General features: G+C 34.3%; 1 protein-coding gene across 1 annotated transcript; it reads left to right on the top strand.

The window, feature by feature from the left end:
* The first annotated feature begins 2,840 nt into the window (after positions 1 to 2,840).
* LOC113040749 (carcinoembryonic antigen-related cell adhesion molecule 1-like) lies at positions 2,841 to 16,590 on the top strand. Its single transcript, XM_026199006.1, has 8 exons — positions 2,841 to 2,870; positions 7,475 to 7,481; positions 8,837 to 8,950; positions 9,805 to 10,101; positions 11,424 to 11,759; positions 12,399 to 12,710; positions 16,194 to 16,326; positions 16,512 to 16,590. Exons 1-8 carry the CDS (start codon positions 2,841 to 2,843, stop codon positions 16,588 to 16,590), a joined length of 1,308 nt encoding a protein of 435 aa, XP_026054791.1.
* Positions 16,591 to 24,025: the final 7,435 nt, after the last annotated feature.

Genomic DNA, 24,025 nt, shown 5'->3' on the forward strand with positions numbered 1-24,025 from the left:
CCAAAATATGTTTGTACTTACCAACTAGATGGCAAAAGCACAGCCACGAAAAAACAACAGTTTTTGTTCGAAACATCTCCAGGGTTTAAAATGGTATCACTCAGGGTGCTTAAAAAGATGATCTGCGAGCGTCGTGGACTGAAGTAAAGTCAGGAAGAAGAAAAAACTACTTCTGTCTTTGTATCTCAGCTTGAGCTGAGCATCTAGAGTGTTGAACTGTAGTCCAGTTTCAAAACAGAACTCTTTCTTCACTGTGTGTCACTACACACACAATATCAACATATATAGACTTGTACAGCTGGAAAGACAAAGTTTGAATTGAATTAACTTAATCAATTTAGAATGAAAGTATATATATACATAAAGAGACATAATGCCTTGAAATATGGATATGGCATACTGCCCTAATAAAAGCCAAATCTTAAACACTTTTATACAGTAGCCATCTTTTTTTTATAAACCCTTGAACTTGGCAATGTATGCAATTAGTCCACTTCATGTTTCTGTGCCTCCACAGTGGCATGACAACACCGGCCCACCAGGAATGTTCCCAGTGCTCCCAAATACCCCATACGGGCCTAATTGTTGGACTACAAAAACTGTAGACAATACTATGTTTGAACTTAGCCAAAGTGCTAGTTTTTTTTTTTTTTTTTCATGTTTGAAAATCTAAACGTGAATCTGATATTGTCTTTAAACGTGAAACAAAGTTTAATGTTTTCTCTGTTTGTTTGATTCCTAATTGATTTATTGAAAATATAACTTTGAAATTAATTTATTTTTATAATTTAATTTTTTGTGTGTGGGAATCTGAGTCAATATTTATTTTATTTTTACTGGTGGCTTAAAGAGCTTTCTGGTTTGAAACCGTGATATTTAACAAGATTTTACTTGTCTGTTGCCCGAACTATTGGATCAAAATAGTTTGTTTAGTTATTTTTTTACATTTCTCTTTAATCTACTGACTGAAGTTTAGTTTGGGCCTGCCACTGCTACAGTAGGGATGTCCCTGATCCCAGTCATTGAATATTGAGGATCCGCTGATACCGAGACCCAATCTGATACTTTTATTTTCCTAGTGCTTGGTGCACACTGCAAGTGCACGTTTAGAGGCGTGGTCTAATTCAGTCTGGGGGAAGTTAGTGAATAGTTCACATTGTGACCAGCTTGCAGGTGCTCACAGTTTTTCAGACTTGAGTGAAACTCAGACCACTGAACTTCTGAAGAAAATGTTTCAAACTTTTGCTTTTTGTGGTTTGTGCTGTTGCTGTCTGGTTGGTGAGTTATAGACATGTTTTATAATTCATATCTGCAGGTTGTTTTTTGTGTGGATCTCTGATGAACTTCAGTTCCAACATCAATAAATAAAACATTTATTTATTTATTTTGACTCTTCTTAAAACTTAACCAACACTTAAAATGTTCAATATATAAAGGTGTGTGAATACAGCAGACATCTGTGTTTTCTACCTGCCCAAATTAGATTTTGTATTTTGCCAGGTCTATGTTTTTCCCTTTGCAAAGTTTTAATATTTAATAACTAGCTCGAACTTCAGTTAAAGCTTTATAAAACCAACCTTTATTTTTGTGTGATTGAGAGACTGTTTGTGTTTGTTCATCAGGTGTGTTTGCTGATCCAGATGAAGTGAAGTCAGTGTCAGTGACTGAAGGAGAATCTGTCACTCTAAACACTAGACTCAGTAAAATACAGAAAGATGATCAGATTCTGTGGAAGTTTGGACAGAACAGGTCTCTCATAGCTAAAATCAGTCGAGAGGCTGGGATCTTCAACACATATGATGGTCCTGATGGGAGATTCAGAGACAGACTGAAGCTGGATCATCAGACTGGATCTCTGATCATCACAAACATCAACACCACAGACTCTGGACTTTATGAAGTGACCATCAAAAACAGCAGATCAGAGGATAAATACAGATTCAATGTTACTATCTGTAATGGTGAGTAGAGAGTTACAGCCCTATTATAGTGTTTCAGTGGTGAAGTGAAAAAAAGTTAAACAGGATCTGGAAGGAATAGACAATACTTTCTGCTCAAGAAGTAAAAATGCATTTTTACCTCTTGTAGTTTTGTTCTTTTTCTTCTACCACTTGGGGTCTCAAAGGGGTGGTAAATTTCCAGACATTTTTCAAAACTTTCTCCAAATACCTTGGTATTTTCTGAAAGTCTCCAAAAACTGGAATGTTTCCAAAATTTCTGGAAAATTTCAGAAATGTTCCACCTTTTGCAACCCTACTTCCACTATGTGAGCTCAAAAAAACTTGTAGAGGAAGATTGTAACTCCATCAGATTGATAGCCTTTTTTGGATGCTAATGGATTTTTTTTTACAGTTCTCCTTTTTTACAAATGTATAAATGGTCCTATCTTCTCTGCTTTAAGTTTCAAAAAATGTTTTAATTTTCAATAAATATTTTTATTCCAGAGCAAAGATCAGCTTTGACTGTTCCAATATGGCAGGTTTGCGTATATATATATATATATATATATATATATATATATATATATATATATATATATATATAGTAGTTTGTGTAGTTTGCGTACCATATCTATGTGGTGAGGTCAGTCAGTGTGAGGTGACAAAGACACACAAAGTTTGGTGTCAGTATGTCAAAGCTTTGCAGAGATAAGTCTCAGATGCAGTTTGGCACCATGCCATCAAATGTGTGCATTAAATGCAAATGGTTTCACCTACAGTATTGACATGAAATCCATATGTTTTTGCTGGCTTGGTCTGAAGATAATCCATGTTGAATGAATGAAAATCAGAAGAAGTGTATAGGGGGAGTTTGAAATAGTAGGTTTTCAACTAATCAAAATGGAGGACAAGAAGTTCAGAGATGTGGAGGTAAGTCTCAGATGCAGTTTGGCATCATGTTATCAAATTTGATGTGGTAAATGAAAACCATTTAAATTATCTTATTTTTAATTTTCTATTATTTATTTCATTATTTTTGTATTTAATTAGCATGATCTGAGGATTTGGTGAACATTTGTACCAATGGTCTAGTAAAAGTAGGATTTCAACATAAATCAAAATGATGGACAGACAGTTTGGCCGATTTATGGCATATACCGTATTTTCCGGACTAAGTCGCACTTTTTTTCATAGTTTGGCTGGTCCTGCGACTTATAGTCAGGTGTGTCTTATTTATCAAAATTTATCAGAGAAATGAACCAAGAGAAATGAACCAAGAGAAAACATTACCGTCTCCAGCCGCGAGAGGGCGCTCTATGCTGCTCTGTGATCCTGTAGTCTACACTGAAGATATAGAGCGCCCTCTTGTGGCTGTAAACTGTAATGTTTTCTCTTGGTTCTTGGTTCTAAATAAATGCGACTTATAGTCCAGTGTGATTTATATATGTTTTTTTTTCCTCATCATGACGTATTTTTGGACAAATGCGACTTATACTTAGGTGTGACTTATAGTCTGAAAAATACGTTAGTAGAATTTTTTGACATTTCATAGTAATTTTTACAAATGCATTGGTGTATCATTACACAAGATTTGTAATGACATACCAATGCGTTTGTAAAATATTAAATATGGTAAAATATAGACTCAGCGTTACGACAGCATTTTAGTGCCATGTTGAAAAAAAAATCTACGATTTTGAGAATAAAGTTGAAATACTTTGAGAACAAAAAAGTCGTAATACTTTGAGAACAAAAAAGTCGTAATACTTTGAGAACAAAAACGTCGTAATACTTTGAGAATAAAAAAGAATAAAGTCATCATACCATACCAAGAAATCATACCATGTGTCATACTCGCGGGGACAGTATGCTTGGAAATAAAATTACATGTCTTCCATTGCATTCATTATTTGTAGTGCGCCAGCCACAATAGTGTGCAATAAGATTCGTGCTTTTGATAGACCTACTTTTAATGTCACAGCTTTCAAAATTCATTTTATAGCAAAACTCAAATTATGTGTCTTACAATAATTTGTTTTTCAACCTCTTTATTAATCAGATCGCTGCATTTATGTGAAACAATTCATTAAATTAAACTGTTTTCTTTGTGAAAATTCGAAATATGTGAAAATTTATTTTTGTAATATTTTGATTTTAATCTCAAAATATTTCTACTTTATTTTCGTAGTATTACGATTTTATTCTCGAAACATTTCGACTTTATTCTCATAATTTTTTTACTTTATTGTCATAACATTTTGACTTTAATCTCATAATATTTAAACTTTATTCTCAAAATGTTTCGACTTTGTTCTCATAATTTCGACTTTATTCTTGAAATGTTATGACTTTTATCTTGTTATTTTAGTTTTTTTTCAACGAGTCACTAAAACGCCATCATACTCAGCAGCCTGCTCCTATGGAAGCATATGGGTAGCAATATTCAATTTGGGATGTAATATGCAAAATGACAATGCAATATGTAAAATGACAATGCATTTCTGTATTTACATTTTCCAATACATTTGTGCAACATTTGGTGCAAAATTAAAATGAAAATGTATTACAGAAATGATTAGATATGTATAACATGTTCAAGCTAAAACTGTGGCAAAATTATAATTCAAATGCAATTTTTCTTAAATGCATTAACACTCACAGTCAAGACACTTACGATTGCATTTTCATTCAATGTCCCGCAATGAATGTATCAAAATTCAATGTGCACATTGAAAATGCATTCCGAGCCGATCACGTGTCCGCCCCCTCGCGCCATGTCAATCACTGCGTGAACAAGGCGGGGCTTGCAGAAGGTCAAGAGACTCAAATCTCAATTAGAGGATTCAAGTGAGAGAACATGGACAAGACAGTTGGCCCGTGTACGTTTTGATCATTTCGGTTTATGGCATCAATATTTCATTCGCACTTGTGGGCGGAGCTGAAACGCTGCTTTCATCTGATTGGTCGAATCGCTCCATCTTCAGCTCTGTCTTTTCATTCTTTCAGGCAGAATAAGAGTCAGTGCGAGGGAAGCACTGTAATGTCTGAAACTACACTCACTGTTAATTATCATAATATTTGCATCAGATGTAGCTGAGCACATAATTTGTGCTGCTGCGACTTGCAAGAGACCCCATTAAATTATTTCTAGGTTGTATATACTGTATTGTATAAATATTTTCCCACTGATAAAAACAGTGCAAATAGTTCTGTCTCCTTGGATAACAGTGAAGTGGAAATAAATATATTTACATTTATGAAATAAAATTAAATAGGATTTTTGGGGAAGGTAAGTCTGGCCAGTTAAATTAAATTATTCCTAGGTTATAGTATTGTATAAATATTGTCCCACTGATAAAAACAGTGCAAATAGTTCTGTCTCCTTGGATAACAGTGAATTGGAAATAAATTTAGTTAAATTTATGAAATAAAATTAAATTGGATTTTTTGGGAAGGTAATTCTGGCCAGTTATACAGCAACACGAGTCAGACGAGTCTGAAGATCTGAGCTGAATTTGGTGAAACATTAAAGTTCTAGTCTGTGTCAATTACTCTCATAATAAATAATAATAATAATGTTAACTGTATTTTTCGGTATAAGTTGCATCAGTCCAAAAATACGTCATGACGAGGAAAAAAACATATATAAGTCACACTGGACTATGAGTCGCATTTATTCAGAACCAAGAGAAAACATTACCGTCTACAGCTGCGAGAGGGCGCTCTGGGATAGGCTACAGGAGCACTGAGCAGCATAGAGCTAATTGTACTATTTTTATTTAGAAATATAACTATGTTAATTTTTACAATTATTTATTAATGTCACACACACATACCTAGTGCCTTATGACTTAAAAGATGAGAGTGGTAAATGTTACAGACATGGAACTGTTCAGTCTATTATTGATTTTTATTTCCACTTCACTTTTATCCAAAAGAGAGAACTATTTGCACTGTATTTATCAGTGGGACAATATTCATACAATACTACAACCTAGAAATAATTTGCTGGTCTCAGCAGCACGAATTATGTGCCCAGCTACATCTGATGCAAATATTATGCTAATTAACAGTGAGTGTAGTTTCAGACATTACAGTGCTTCACTTGCACTGACTCTTATTTGCCTGAAAGAATGAAAAGGCTGAGCTGAAGGTGGAGCGATTCGACCAATCAGATAAAAGCGCTGTTCAGCTCCGCCCCCAAGTGTGAATGAAATATTGAAGCCATAAACCGAAATGATCAAAACGTACACACATAGATATATACATATGACGTACACGGACCAACTGTCTTGTCCATGTTCTCTCACTTGAATCCTCTTCTTGAGATTTGAGCCTCTTGACCTTCTGCAAGCCCCGCCTTGTTCACGCAGTGATTGACGTGGCGCAAGGGGGCGGAGATGTGATCGGCTCGGAATGCATTTTCAATGTGCACATTGAATTTTGCTACATTCATTGCGGGACATTGAATGAAAATGCAATCGTAAGTGTCTTGACTGTGAGTGTTAATGCATTTAAGAAAAATAGCATTTAAATGATAATTTTGCCACAATTTTTGCTTGAACATGTTATACATATCTAATCATTTCTGTAATACATTTTTATTTTAATTTTGCAACTTATAAAGCATTAAAATTTGTATTCATTTTACATATTAAAACTGGTGTATGAAATGGCAAATTAAAATTATGTAATTTAATTTTCATTTTGCACCAAACGTTGCACAAATGTATTGGAAAATGTAAATGTAAATACAGAAATGCATTGTCATTTTACATATTGCACTGTCATTTTGCATATTACATCCCAAATTGAATATTGCTACCCATATGCTTCCATACTCCGAATGTAGAGACCAGTCTTGTGGTTTTTGATTCAAAGGTAAAACAAAAATAGCCATTTTCCATATCTCCTGACCACTAGGTGGCACTGTGCAGTTAACCTAAGTGTTGTGGAGATAGCCTCATGTTCACTTTGGCAAGCTCTAGTGTTAATTTCGTTAACAAAGACTGACGAAAAATGTTCCCATGACTAAGACAAGATGATAGTAAGATTAATAACCGATAACTATGACTATGCAACTTCGTTGATGAAATAAGACAAAACTAAAATTTTTGGAGATAAAATGTTATTGCGGAGTGCTCTACACGCCTTTACAACAAGAACTTTCATGAGTGTGGTTGCCAGATACCAAAAGTACAAATCCCTGAATCAGAGCTTCGCTGTTACAAGGATACATTTTTTTGCCTGTTGTTTTGCTTATTTTAAGCAATCTGGCAATCATGTTGTAACACTCGTTAAAAAATCATTTGCACATTTTTTGTAAACCATTTGACTGATTTACTTGATTGTTTTTGTTTTTTGTTGACATGGTCTCAAGATGATATCATAAAGGATATCAGAATGTCAGTACGATATCAGAATAAAGACGACTTCGCTTTTAATTTTCATTGTGTGCAACTAATGGTACAGGAATTACACACGTCTCCCTCTGTAATAAATGAATGTACCATTCTGTTCATTTATTCCCTTAGATTGCAGGTGCTGTTGCCATGATACTGAAGCTTTGACTCGATTGGTCATCTCTGCTGTGGTGGGCGTGGCTTCTGTTTTTATTGTGGTGTATGACATCACATCCAGAAAAGGTGAAAAGTAGAGATGAAAGAACAGACATCATCATCATCATCGTCGTCATCATCATCATCAGGCCCTTGCAGATAAAATATTCTCACGTGTCCAACATTTTGCTAAATATTTTTACATGTACACAACAACAACATTGATACTGAATGACCTTATAGATTAGTTTAGTTATTTTGGCTTCACCATAATTGAGAATAGCAGTTTCTCTCACCACTAAGTGGTTCCTTTGAGTGAATTTTTTGTTTAATTAATTTCTTTAGATCAATAGCGCCACCTACTGGATCAGTCTTTAATCTTTAAGGCTTCTTAGTTCTTAAGTCAATGCATGTAAATAAGAAAGCTGTTTGATTACATTTAGTAGCATGGTGGAAGATTTGCCCTTTTGAATAATGTAGGTTTTCATTATTATTTTAAGTAGTCCATTATTGTTGTGTAGTAAGGTTTTCTTTCTCTGTGCTCCATTCAGCTTTCAAGCAGCTGCTGAAATAATCATGATTTCTATACAAATTAAAAGCATTTGACCAGCCTTTCTGTGTATTTCTGTGTGTTTTGCAATGGCCACTGATAGAACAGCTTGGGACTTAGCCAATGCATAGTTGTATTGATTCTGTGTGGAAAGCATTTTTAATGGGTAGTTACTGTGTTCAGTAATATGTTCAGCCTATTTAGAAAACCTACAAATTCAGTTTAATTCAGTTTATATCATTAGGTAAATACAGCCAATTAATGACTTTTAAATATTTTACATACATATTTGATTTTTGCATTTTAAGTGTGGCAGCATCAGGCCACACCTGCACTGATCTGCACTTAACACATACACTGTAAATAAAAAGAATATTAATAAAACGCCATAAAACACAAAGCAAAATAACACAAACAATAAACAAAACAAAAAAAAAACTTTGTAGTCGGCTAGTCGATTCATTTAAAAAAAAGAAACCTGTACAGTTTAGTTGGTCTACTGTATAAAATACTGGCTGAGTGTGACGCTGTCGTTCCTGACACAGTCTGACACTGATCCTGACACAAACAGAGCATTCACCACTGTAGAGAGCTCAGGCTACTGGACGGACGGAGCTTTGCTGTGGTTCTAAATAAAAATAAAGAATGAAAACATCTTTGGACGTGGCTCCTTCAGCGTAATATAAATAATGAAGATAAATCAGCAGTAAATTTCCACCAGCATAAATCAGTCTTTACGAAAAGAGGTTTTTCTTTTTCTCTTTTTTCCTCTTCTTTTGTCGGTCTAGCGCTGAGAAAAACGTGTCGATCGAAGGACTGTTATATCTCTACGGATCATAATTCACTTCACCACATCATGAAGAGAGCATTTTTACTCTTTCTATTCCCGGTTTTCGTTATCGGTAAGTGTTTATTTATTTATTTATTTATTTATTTATTATTATTATTATTATTATTTTAGCATGGCTGCAGCCAGGCATAACTTAAAAAGTGGATGGGACAGGAGTGAGTGTTAATGAATGTTAGTGTAGCAGTTATGTATCGACATAGAACTGACTTTAACGTGGTAGTTTTATTCTTACATGTACTAGAATAAAATGTATCATAAGGCCTGACATTATTCATGTTAGTGAATAAATACATGGACACACAATTATCCAAATTCACATTCCTAAACAGTCTAGTGGAAGAATATACAGTAGGAGTATATTCTTGAATCCATTGACAAGCATATTTTATTATAAACTGTTTATAGTTATTATTTTCGACGCTTAAACGACATCAGGCCACTTCTCAAAATACATAAATAAAGTATGATTTTCCCAGAATTTCACCAGCCCTGCATCTGTAACCAGCAGAACCCCAAACTCATCATTTTTATAGTGGAATGATAAGGTTTTTGCAAACATGTTGTTTGCCAAAATAAAAACAAGTGGTTTGAAATGCCAAATCATAGAGGTAATCAATAATAATAAAAAAAATAATTGTTAAGGAAACCTCCATTGGGATGGACCAACCCCTGTATATGTTCCAATAACAATGACTGCATTACATTACATTCAAAATAAATGTTCCTTTTTTCCCCCATTTTTATAAATCTGGGCATAAAGAGACATCCATTCATATCTTCATTAATGTAGACAGTAGTAATTCACAAGACATTTATTAGTGCCACTGATCAGTAGACACATAATTGAAATTGATTGATTGTTTTATAAGTTTTGTTTCTCTCTGACTGTTTCTGATTGTTTTTCAGGTGTGTTTGGTGAGTCAGTGTCAGTGAAGGAGGGAGATTCAGTCACTCTTCACACTGATGCTACTGAAATAAAGACAGACGAAGAAGTTGAATGGAGGTTTAACTCCACTCGCATAGCTAGAGTGACTGGGAACAAAGCTATATATGATAATGATGTGAAGTTCAAGGACAGACTGCAGCTGGACATTCAGACTGGAGATCTCAAGATCTCAAACTTCAGAATCACAGACTCTGGACTTTATAAGTTTGAGATCAACAGCCCCAGAGTATCCTCAGAGAAGACATTCAGAGTCAGTGGTGAGTGTCTTTTAATTCAAAAATTATTATGTTCATAATTATTTATCACTCTATAAAATATGTTAATTATTTGCACGTAAAATGCTAATCAAAAAAACAAATAAGCATTCAATAGTTTTTCAAAAAACTCCTTAAAAGTTTAAATTCCTTAATCAGACTCAGTGGGCCAGACAAACAGACTACATGAAACCAAAGTATTTGACAACCTGTGCAGTTTACTGTCCAAACTAAAATCTTAATTATAAACAGGAAAAAAAGATTGCATGCATAATGCCATACTTTTAACTACAAACTAAATATTAAAAGAAACAGTATCTTCATAAACAGACAGCAGAATGGACCAATAGAAAAAAGCTTAACAGATGAATGTATTGTGGTGAAGGAGATGCAATGTTCTCTGGTAGGATATTGCATGGGTGTGCAGGAGTGTCAGCCTTTCTCCCTGATCAAAAGTTACCTTTCCTTCCTTTATACATTAAACATAAGCTGAATACCAGCACCAGAACTATAAAACTGAAGGCAGATGTGTGGTGAACTGGAGGTGGAAAAGTGCATGAAAACAATTTCCTCATGTTTAAACAATAGTATAGACGTATTGCAGAATATTGACCCGATCTGCCAGTCAACCGCGACATGATCACAGCAGCAGGAATGAAAAAAATATGATCTGGGCAATTGGTGTAACAATCACTGGAATACCAACAATGAATCTCAGTGAACTTAATTGACTGTCAGGGCTTTTGACTCTAAAAATGCTATGCAAGATATCCTGGGATTACAGAATCTTGATTTTTTGACATTTTTACAAGGCTCTCACTGCTGTGTACGGATGGAAGAAGGGGTAACATATTTTTTTTTCACAATTGAAACTGGTATACAACAAGGTTGCATGCTTTCGCCGATGCTATTCCTCCTTGACATCATCTTCATCAGCCACAATTACATTGACCACCTGCACATCGGCATACCTGAACAGGTCGCAACCTCCTCCTTGCAGATCTTGACTTTGCAGATGATATCCTTGTTTTTGGCCCGACCCAAACTGCCCTACGTCATCTTACTATGGCCATAGAAAATCAAGTGGCCAGTGCTGTATTCTGAATTAATGGACAAAAGACCAAACATCCAATTTTGGAATTCACCTCCCCTCTCCCTGCAGATTAAACTGTGGATCCTGGCCACGATTGTTTAAAATAATTTTAAAAACCATTGAATAAATTAAAATTATACTGCAGAAAGTGACATGATGTTTATTAGACAAGACAATCTCTGTTAAATCTGTTTAGTGACTGACAGAGAAACTGTTTGTGTTTGTTGTTCAGGTGTGAGAGATTCAGGAGTGAAGTCGCTGTCAGTGCTGGTGGGAGATTCAGTCTCTCTGCACTCTGGTGTCTCTGAAATACAGAGAGATGGTGTGATACGATGGAGGTTTGAACATCTTAACACTCCTGTAGCTGAAATCAGTAGAAAGGTTGGAATCTTCAACACATCTGATGGACCTGATGGGAGATTCAGAGACAGACTACAGCTGGAATATTTGACTGGATCTCTGACCATCAAGAACATTGGAACCAGTCACTCTGGAGTTTATGAAGTTGAGATCAGGAGTGACAGCCGTGGATACACCACACACAAGTCATTTAATGTGACTGTCAGCGGTGAGTCCATCAATTTAATAATGAATTTAATAAGATCAGCACTGTGTGAAGCGTTAAGATCAAAATAAACATGTATGCTTAAAATTAACTGTTCAAGGCTTCGTTTAGCAACTCTTTAAAAGAAGATTAGTTCAAAATTAAAGATTTTGATTTGCAAATGAACTACTATTATTATTAACTAATAGGACCATTGTCACACTTTTTATGATGTAGTGACACTGCAGCTGTAATATTAAAGGTGATTTTATATAATAGAATACATACTGTATGGATTCAAATCTATTGATTTTTTCATGTGTTATGAAGTGTTTGAAAATGTATTACAGATGCTTCATTTCTCTGTGTTACTTATTCGCTTTCATGTTCAGTTTTATGGGGAACTCACGTTCACCTGCACTATTGATGAACACATTTCTCTTCTTGTCTTTGTCAATCATTAACAGGAAATGTGAAATGTGCCTTTACAGAACAGTGAAGTGGTGATGTAGTAATTAAACAAATTAATTAAAATAAAAAAGTAAAATGAAACAACAGAGATTGCTTTAATGAGCTTTAATAGACAATACTAAAAATATTTATGCTATTAATTAATGGGTGAGTCACTGTTCCTCACTTTTCTTTATGTGTTTGTTGTGACAGATGCAGTGAAGACCGTGTCAGTGATTGAGGGAGAATCTGTTACTCTACCAACTAATGTTACTGAAATACAGACAGATGATCTGATACAGTGGATGTTTGGAGACACTGTCCTAGCTGAAATCCATAAAACAGCCCAACGATTCTCCATATATGATGGTCCTGATGGGAGATTCAGAGACAGACTAAAGCTGGATCATCAGACTGGATCTCTGATCATCAACAACACCAGAATCACAGACTCTGGAGTTTATGAAGTGAAGATCATCAGCAGCAGACACATCATAAACAGGAGATTCACTGTTATTGTCTCTGGTGAGTAGATCAAATCTGTCAATATAAAAGCAGTCTTATTTAGATCAGAGCTCTAAGAACATTTCTAAAGTTACTCTTCATTTGAATAGTTGAACAAAACATTTGCATCAAACTATTTTAGTTTCTTGGTGTCTCAGAGAGGTTTGGTGAAAATTACTGCAAGATATGCATCCATTTATGATCCAAACTTATTTTCACTTAAATGCGGATGCCGCCATTTTCGAACTATAATGTGTCAGATTTCCGGTAAAGCGCTTCCGCTACTGGTAGTTGTTTTGTGATTCAGTAGTTTCATGGTCACTGTGTAGATTTTACAGGCTAGTTTACTTTTAATATGGACCACAGAAAGACTGGCGTATTTCGTGTAGTTAAGGGTTGTCATAATAGCTGGTGTAAATAAAAAATACCTTCAAGACTTTTTTTGACCATAATCCACGCACCAAAGCTGAATGTGGATGGGGACCCTACACTGAAAAAAGTAATAAGTAAATTTACTTAATTTTTATTTGGCAAGTTTTTGCACAAGCATTTTTCAAGTAAATTTAACACATTTGGAAATTAAGTAAATCTACTTAACTAAGTTAAGTAAAAAAATAAAATATTAATAAGTACATTTTATTGAGTAAAATTTAATGAAATAATATTAAATTTATGCATTTAGCAGACACTTTTATCAAAAGCGACTTACAGTGCATTCAGGCTAACAATTTTCACCTATCATGTGTTCCCGGGGAATCGAACCCCAAACCTTGCACTTGATAATGCAATGTTCTACCACTGAGTTACAGGAACACTTCAAGATCTTGTGAAAAATAAGTGAAAATTTCACTTACTTACTTTTTTATTTTGGAAAAGTTTTTACACTAACAAAAAACCCGAAACAGATATTCTAGAAATTTCTAAATGTAAAATTATTTTTTTCAAAACAGTTTTATCAAATGAGGGTAAATAAGTCTCTCACTTCTGTCCCTTTAAACCAGTTTACAGCAAAGACAGCATGAAGGACTGGATGCACATGATAAATATTCTGCAATTAAGAAAACAGACAAAAGAAACAGCACTGTAAAACCCGATAAGTAAACTTTACTCAAACCGTTTGAGTAAATAGATTGCCTTGATTTAAACCCTGTAAGTTTTAAAACTTTGCATTTAAGTAATTAAGTGATTAACTAAGTGCTGATTGAGAATTAGTGATGAACAGCTGCTGTTAACAAACAGAATCACTGAAGAAAAGAGAAACACAAGAACTACTACAACTGACTTCAGGCACAGCCTTAGATGAAATCAACTGAAATAAAATACATGAAATCTCTCAAGATCTGATTATACAACCCCACAAACAGCATCACCAGCTCCACTTATTAATAACCAGACTGACTTTATTTCTGTCAGACGTCTACAGAAGATCTTATTGAGAATGAACTAAGGTTTAGATGTTGATTTATTGTTTCATTTGAAGTAACCATGTTAGAGATCACTGTTTGTATTAGTTGGGCTCTTGACCCTTATCTTCTGTCTTAGTCTTTTCTCTGGCTGTTATAACTGTGTGTTTCTAAAACATATTTGTTGTAACTCAAAAGCCCAGAAGAAATGCCATCAGGTGTTAACCTGTACCTAGATGTAGAATGTGATACTTTATATTGGTGATGATAATCATCAATTATTTATCTGTATGGAGACTAATCTCTGATGAAATAGTTGTTGTGTTATTAGTAGAAGTGACATTAAGAGCCAGTGATTCTGTGATAATCAGTTAATTTAACAGGAATTTTTTTTTATGGTCACCATTGTTGAGGTTCATAATCTGATTATTGATGTCTGTGTGTGACTAATTGACACCATAGAAGTCCAAACTGTTTGGAAAGTCTTTGTATTAACTGATTATCACAGAACCACTGGGTCTTAGGATCAATTTTACTATAATCAATCAAATTACACAACACTTATTTCATCAGAGATTAGACTTCATATGGATCAATAATTATCACCGATATAAAGTATAACAACCTACTCCTAGATACAGGTTAATACTTGATGGCATTTTTTTCTGGGCTTTTGAGTTACAACAAACCTGTTTTAGAAACACACGGTTATTACAGCCAGAGAAAAGACTAAGACAGAAGTCAAGGGTCAAGAGCCCAACTAAAGCAAACACTGACCTCTAACATGGTTACTTCAAATGAAACAATAAATCAACATCTAAACCTTAGTTCATTCTCAATAAGATCTTCTGTAGACGTCTGACAGAAATAAAGTCAGTCTGGTTATTAATAAGTGGAGCTGGTGATGCTGTTTGTGGGGTTGTTTAATCAGATCTTGAGAGATTTCATGTATTTTATTTCAGTTGATTTCATCTAAGTCTGTGTCTGAAGTCAGTTGTAGTAGTTCTTGTGTTTCTCTTTTCTTCAGTGATTCTGTTTGTTAACAGCAGCTGTTCATCACTAATTCTCAATCAGCACTTAGTTAATCACTTAATTACTTGAATGCAAAGTTTTAAAACTTACAGGGTTTAAATCAAGGCAATCTGTTTACTCAAACAGCTTGAGTTAAGTTTACTTGTCGGGTTTTACAGTGAACTTTTATTTTAGATGCAATTCTGCACTAGATAGTAATCAGTTTACGGAAAAGGACAAAAAAATGTATAAATCATTACTACTTTAAAACAGTAAGTGATTTCACGAAAAAGCAGAGATGAATCATTTACCAGTTACCTAAATCCTCAGTGCAATCACATAACTACAGGAACTCATGTCTGCTTTTAAAAACATGAATTCTCTTTCTGTTTCATGTACCAGCACTTGGCCGACTTTCCCACTGGGCAGGTAACGTTAACGTTACTGATAAATGCCTCAATTCTTTTATAATTCCGCATCTACTCCAAGCGCCAAAATGATATTTAAAAAGTTAATGAAGGCCACTTTTTATGTGGCTACACAGGCACTATATGCTTTTAAGGGGGAAGTATTAACAGAATTAAAAAAACGAAATAACCGATATGGGAAAATTAAGTCGGTTAGAGGTTCTGAATTTCGGTTTCGATTACTTTTCAATTAATCATCCAGCCTAAGTCCATTTGCATTTTACATTATAGTAACCTATAAATATATACAGTCTGTGAGTGTCTCTCTATCATTACAGTATCAGGTCTTCACTCAATTTATATACAGTAGTGCTGAAGTTTATGTGTGTTATAACAGACTGAAGCTTTCATTTGTTCCTGCCTCGATAAAAATGCTGAATTCCACCAAAAAAAAATGCTCATATAACATATTAGAACCTTGTGTTTTGCGTTATATGTATTTTATATATCAGACTCATACATAGTATTTTATTCTATTTTTATTATTATTGTCTGCTCAGAGAACAACACTGTGTAGCACTTTGCTCAAGACAAATTTCCCTTCGGGGACAAATAAAGTTTATCCTTATCCTTATCCTTACAGATCAGACACACACTCACACTAATGTCTGTTTCAGGTCCAGGTCTGTCTCCAGCTGCTGTAGCAGGGATTGTTGTTGCTGTTGTTGCTGTTGTTATTCTGGTGACTGCAGCTGTAATTCCTGTTGTGATTAAACATCGACGCAGGATCGCTGAACTAGAAAGACAAAAGAGTAAGTATCACACATAGTTCATATAATATGAAAAAATAACTAAAAGTCTGATGAGCGTTAAGATAATAACAGATAAAGGGCAGATACAGATCGACTGTGAGCTGTGTCTCTTTGTGTCTGTATTAAACTCAAACACAGTTTCTGCAGATGTTATGATGTTTGATCTCACATGATTTTTTGTGTTTATAGGAGTGTGACGTGTTTTTATAGTAATGCTGATATTAAAGCAGAGGTGTCCAAACTCAGTTCTGGAGCGCCGGTGTCCTGAAGAGTTTAGCTCCAGCTTCCCTCAACACACACACACACACGCCTGAAAGTTTCTAATACACCTCTAAGACCTTGATTATCTACTTCAGGTGTGTTTGATTGACATTTGTGCTAAACTCTGCAGGACTGAGTTTAGACACCACTGTACTCAAGATATTCAATATTAAACAGCATTACTGTAAAACTGTTCATCTCTAAACAGTGTTACAGAAGAAACCCAGAAGTATTAGAGACAGCGATGACCTTGTGCTTTATAAAACTGAAGAACAAGCTGTGTGTTATTGTGAACATACTCTGAAACTGAGAAGTCAAAGTTTACTCAAAGCTAACCTAAAGACAAACTTAGAGATTAAACCAATAATAAATATTATTAATGAAAGATAAATAAATCATGAATTATCTGCTGGATCTGCAACATAAGCCTGGATCTACATTGTGTAAGAACAGAACAAGGATTGATTTGTGATTTGATAAAGTGACTGATTGATCTACTAATAATACAGAGAAACACACATTACAGTGTGAGCACAGACTAATATTACAACAGTAAGATCTGATTTAATCACAATATAACTGGTTTTCTGGATCTTCTGATAGTAAAAGAGCTCACAGGTGTTTTATCAGTCCGTCTGTTCACAAGATATCAGGATAAAGTGAGGGATTTTGAGTATGAAGAATGACAAAGATTGTGATATTAAATCTGAGTGTGATTTGAGACATGTATTAACAGCTCAATCGACGAGCAGAAATATTATATAATATAATACACATATAGATATAGGTTCTTGAGCGCCTGTGAAAATGAAAGATTTACAATAAATTCAAATCTGTTTGCTTTCAGGAAGTGTTTGGCACACCTTTTCAGACTTATTAAGAGCTGTTGGGCACACCTTTTCAGACTTATCCAGTGCTGTTCGGCACGCCTTTTCAGACTTCTTCCGTGCTGTAAGATACGTATGATTTAGATTCATCCCTGTTGTTCATTCACACATCATGATAACATTAACATCATTAATACACGTCTAAAGACAGAGTCCACCTCGTCTTCATCTCTTCTTGATCTAATGATTTTACTGACTCACTCTCTGATATTAACAACACAGTTATTAATGTATTAGTAAAACATAAAAGGAGATTTAGCAGTTAACCAAAAGCTTCATTCTTTAAACTAATAGTTTATCTACAGCTTGATAAACTTCTTCTTCTGAGTTCATAACCTCAGTATTTCATGTTTGTGACTGTGGCTTCATTAATTCATTTATTAAACACCGTTATTACAATACTACATCAGTGTTATATGATGAGCTCACACTGATTGTTTTTCTCTTTTTTCCCCTAGTTTTTCTCAAAGGAAGGGTGGAAGACCCCCAGAAGAGAGTCCTATCTTTGATGAATGATTCAGTGATGAAGTTGTCCAAACTCACTGAAACAGAACAGCAGCAGTTTCTATTCGTTTATAATCACTTTATCAATACACACATGTAGAGTCTGAAGTGGACACAGTTGAACTAATGAGTAAAGACTTTAGTTTGTTTTGAAATAAACAGAGAAACATGCTTTTATTCGTGATGAAGTTGATGTAACAGTTTTCTGTTTGTGCTGATGCTGATGTTACACTGATCATATTAAGCTATTTTGAGTCAGTTTGACTGATTTACTGTAAACTCAGGATGTGACACTAAAATGACTTGATTATTGTTAAACCTGCAAAATATTTCAGGACTAAACTCAGGTTAATTAATGTGTGTATGATCTTATTTGTGTTTGTTTTTATTTGATACTATTGCTTGTATTTCTGCTTTAAGTGTTCATAGCTTTGATATTTTGTAGATGACTTTAGTTTAAAAAAAAACACTTTGTATAATACAGTTTTTTCAAATACTTTCCGTCCCCCGAGTCCTTCAGCTTTTGCTCGTTTATAAACCAGTTTTTAGATTTTCAGTGTTATGAAAATGAAGTTTTGTGTGTGGTTAAGTCTGGTGTGTGTTTGGTAATGTATTCAGTTTATGTACTCATGTATAGAGTTAAAACTCTGATTATTTCAGTCATTGATGATGAAAAGATCACATCAGATGAATATAGAGAAGCGTGTTTGTTTAAACATCATATCTCCCGTGAGTTTTACTGAACAGATCAAATATTTTATTGTGATCAAATGTGGATATAAATATCAGTCTAAAGCTGTAGACTATAGGAAGCCAGAAAGCAGGTCCTGATGATGAATGGTAAAATGGATTATTATAATGTGCTGAACTGTCAAATTTGAACATTTTCAAATCTGGATAATTCTGTGTAAAGTTGTGTATGTCTGTTGTTTGTCATTAGGTGGCGCTATGCATCTTCATCGAAGTGTGCAGAAGATTCAGCTATTTCAGATCGTCACTGCGCGTTTCTACAATATGATAAAGACCCGTAATTATATAATATAATCAACACAGTCTCCTGTATTGTATTGGTCTCTCTGTCGATCTTCAGTCGGTTTTTTACTGATTCTTGCTGTCAGTCTGTTCGAAACAGTTTTGCAGATCATCACAAACACTGATCATCTTCAGAAACAGATTGTACTGAAGTTTGCAGCAGTATGAAGAACATTTGATTATACTTTCTAATCTCATTGTTCACTGAAGGTAAGGTTTATTTCTTTAAAAATCTTGTTTCACTTTGTCAAATCTGGACATGCTCATTTGTTTTCGCTTCCAGCTGTTTGTAAATGTATATTGAATCTATATTTCTTTTATTTGGTCAGTCTGTTGGGCTGTTCTTTTGTTCATCAGGTGTGTTTGGTGAGTCAGTGTCAGTGAAGGAGGGAGATTCGGTCACTCTAAACACTGATGCTACTGAACTACAGACAGATGAAGTGATGCAGTGGAAGTCTGAACATCAAAACTCTCCTGTAACTGAAATCAATAGAAAAACTGGAAACATCTCTATATATGATGGTCCTGAGATTCAGAGACAGACTCTCTAATCTCAGATCTCTGATCATCAGAGACATCACAATCACAGACTCTGGACTTTATACAGTAGAGTTCAGCAGCAAATACACCATACACAAGACCTTCACTTTAACTGTCAGCGGTGAGTTTATCAAGCCTTTCAATGTAATAATGAGCTTATTTAGATCAGCACTGTGTGAATACTTTAGATTAACCATTATTAGCACTGAATTAAGGCTAAGAAACTGTTTGTGGTACTTTCAGTTTACCTTTTTTTCCTCAGTCTCTCAAAACGTTTTACAGAAGAGATGTGATGATTTTAACTCTACACAAAATCTCATACATCATTTGGGAAATTAAATGAAAAGTGGTATTTTGAAAAATTTGGTTTAGTTCATCTGTTCCCTAACAACAATAAAAGTGTATGCTATAAAATATATAATAATACAATTACTTAATTATAGAAATCATCTAATATATATATATATATATACCTTTATTGCAAGCGTGACCTGAGAGTGTACTTTCACAGATTCTGCGCAGTGCTACATACTGCTCAGTATATGGCCATCTTTGCTCATAACTTAAAAAAAAAAATATATATATATATATATATATATATATATATATATATATATATATATATATATATATATATATATATATATATCTGATCTCTTTAGTTGAACAATATCAATGCAATGCAATGACATATTCTTACTAGTAGCTTAGCTAGAGGACCAAAACGAATGTACAGGTGCATCTCAATAAATTAGAATGTCGTGGAAAAGTTCATTTATTTCAGTAATTCAACTCAAATTGTGAAATTTGTGTATTAAATAAATTCAGTGCACACAGACTGAAGTAGTTAAATTCTTCTTCTAAGACTTAAACTACTCTAGTCTGTGTGCACTGAATTTATTTAATACAATTTGAGTTGAATTACTTATTACTTAGAATTAATTATTCTGTCATACTGATCTTACTGAGGTACATAAAGATGATGTGATACAGTGGAGACATGGAGAGACTTGCTGAAATCAATAAAACAGTAAAACATTCATCTACATGTGATGGTGATGCTGCAGGATTCAGAAACAGACTGAAACTGGATCTTTGCCTCTTGTGTGTGTGTGTGTGTGTGTGTGTCATCATCATCATCATCATCATCATATATATTTATTTACTGTCATTGTACATAAACCAAAGCAAATTATTAACATTGTATTTCCTCCAGTGTAGTTTATTTTTTCACATACAATCCAACATAATTTTGTGTAATTGCACCCACATGTAGAACTTCCTTCTGATTTTATTTAGAAGTAGCCTATATTTGAAATTAAATCATTGCATATATTGTCATATTTACAGATTAAATCTCCAATATGCCACAGTATTTACATCTGATGTGTTTTCTAAACTTCTTGTGGATATGATGTCATGAACCAGAACAGCCACCGTAGCCACGCCCACAAGAGCAGAGGCGACCAATCAGAGCACAGCGCCAGTATAAACACAGGACAAACGTGAACTGCTGGAAAAACAGAAACCAAAGATGTAGCACTGCGCGAAAGGGTCGTTTAATGTGTTTAACATTTGATTCCGCTAACGTCTGCTGCGAAGGTTTATTATGATGTAACGCCATTTGATGTTTTATTTGTTTAACAGTGAATGTTTATGTGTGCATCTCGCAGCGTGTCGCCATGTTCGCGTGACGTCACAGCACACGCGCTTCTCTGGGACTCTGAAGTTATTAAACTTCCGCACAGAAGTTTTGTCTTTAAATGGCGTTTTGTTGGACATTTCTTAGTAAAAGTTGTACATTATGACTTTAGGAGGAACGCAAATAGTAAATATTGCACACGTGTAGTCTGCAGTGCTGTTCCTTTACAAATCGATCAGATTTATGTCCTCCAAGTGAAAACATCTCACAGACTTTACACGAGAGTCTCGAATCATGTCATAGTTTTGGGATGAGCTCTTTTGACTAGAATACTACCACCTAACAACCAGAACATCATATTAATCTTCACAATATCCTCACACATCTGAGTCCAGAGTTTGACAACATCAGGATCCTTTAAGGTGAGATTGCCTTCATCACTTTGACCAATTGTGGAATTTGATATTTTTTCAAAGCCTATATTTTCTTTGCGTTTGTAACGGTTCTTACGTAAAATGGATAGTAAAATTCATGTAATAATAGATTTCTGGAAGATTAACGTTGCGAGATTAATTCATAAAAATTAGTTTGGTTCACTCTTTATAAAACAGGCCCTGTCTGATGCATTTGTCAACTATTGTAAACCGCTCTCACACTTTTACCACCATTAGACCTCTCTCTCTCTCTTTTTTTTTTTTTTTTTTTTAGATCTAAAGGCGAATTAAGATACATTTGGTAGAGCTTTTAAACCCCCCCTTTTTTCATTCATTTGGGCGATTTTGTTAAATCATTATTTAATATGCAATCACATCGTTAACCGGTATTTTCTGTCGACTGTTTAGAATCAGAACCAGCGATTAGTGAATGAATCACTCTTCTGAGTCGGTTCAAAATGATTCACAATTCAGTTCGAATGAATCATCTGATGCACTGAATCGTTTGACATAGTAATTAAATCATTACCTGCATTATAAATCAAAGCTACACACGTGTCCTCAATGATGAAGATGGTTTTTATTAAATTAACTTTATTTTACTTCTATTTAATTTAATTTATATATTTAGGAACGTCTCTTTACTGTTAAAAGTAGAGCTATTCTTGTAGAGGAAGATTCTAGTTGTGAACACTAGAGAGCGCTAATGTGACAGTTTAAGCTCGTTATTTATTTATTTATTTATTTAATATTTTGAACAACAGTGGAATACAGCTTTACTATTATTCTACATTGGGATTAAATAATCATAAAGTATCTCTAAATCAGTGGAATCCAGACTACCATTTGATACAGTTGGCATGTGTTTTGCTTTGCAATCATTTTTTCAGAGTTTCAAATTTGTCACTGTTCTCCCGGTGTATAGTTTGTTTGCAAGATTTGAAACGTAGTAAAATAGTGATCTGAAAACTGGTGTGCGAATAGGTGAAAAAAAGTTTTGAAACTCTGAAAACTGTGGTTCGAAAGGGCGATACTTATTACATTGCATTACATTTGCACATTTGCAGAAATTTTTTCAGATTTTTACAACACCCACTTTGCGGAGATACGCCCACACAGTTGCGAGCTTGCGAATATTACAATTAAATTGACTTCTATAGTGCATCCAAAAGAATATGTAGATATTGTATTTAAATATTCAGAAAGGTGTACAGTGTATTTTTTACTTTCATTAAAATATTTCAGTAAAATTATAAATAATTGCCTATTACAATTTTATGAATGCATGGTTTACTTTTTTCTACAATCACTATAGGCTATATGTATTGAGACATTTAAAAATATATATTTTGTAAAAATAATAAAAAATAAACCTGAATTATAATCTAAACATCTGTATTTTCATATATTATATAAGTAGTATATATATATATATATATATATATATATATATATATATATAAATATATATAAAACAAGTTCTTTTTTCTTTATTATATTATTTAAAAGCCTTTGTTACATGTAAGCTAACTGAGACTTGTTATAGCACTTGTATATCATTGCTCTTTTGTTGTTTTTTATTGCTTCCATTGTCCCTCATACGCTGTTTGTGATGGATTGAGAGAGGATAGAGCTGACAATTTGAGTCACCGACTTTGCAAAAAACCAAACAAAAACACGTCCTAAGAGTCCAAAAGCATTCACTGCGCAATGACACCTGCTAGAATTAATAAATACAGTTAGAATGTCCTTATAGTTTAAGCCATGAAAAAAATTTTTTTTTACGCTTTTATATTCATTGAACATTAAGCAACTCTTGAGTATCAGCACATGTGCAAGAGCACAAATGTGCTATTAATTTTGTAGCTACAACAGTGCATAGTAAGGGGCCGTTCACACATCGCGTCTTTTGCACGCTCAAGCTTATTTCCAATGTAGGCGCGCGGTATGCGCACTCATAATGGAAGCGACGGTGCAACGCGCTCGTTTTTTCCAGGCGCGTCCGCACCACATCAAGTTAAAAACATCTAAACTTTTCAGAGAGCCGCAAGTGCACCACAGGTCATGTGACGAGAACTAACCAATCAGCTTCATCCTTTCCCGTAACAATGTTGAAAGCTCAGCCAAGCTACTGCAAGCGATTTTTAGTGCTGCAAATTCATTTATCCTTTGCTGAAATTTTCCGCGTCTTCATGGAGAGCTGGTTGCTTAGCGTTTTTAGGCGCGACATGTGAACGACCCTTAACAGTGTTTTGTTCCTTGAATTTATCAGATTTTCAACGATTTAAGTGAGCTAGTGATTTAACAGTCCATTCAAATGGACTCTCTTCTAATACAATAAGGCGTTTTGAACGAAAAGTTTGATTTGAACGATTCAATAAATACTTAAACCATGGTTTTGCT

The sequence above is a fragment of the Carassius auratus genome, chromosome 22, assembly GCF_003368295.1.
Source record: "Carassius auratus strain Wakin chromosome 22, ASM336829v1, whole genome shotgun sequence".
Lineage (NCBI taxonomy): Eukaryota > Metazoa > Chordata > Actinopteri > Cypriniformes > Cyprinidae > Carassius > Carassius auratus.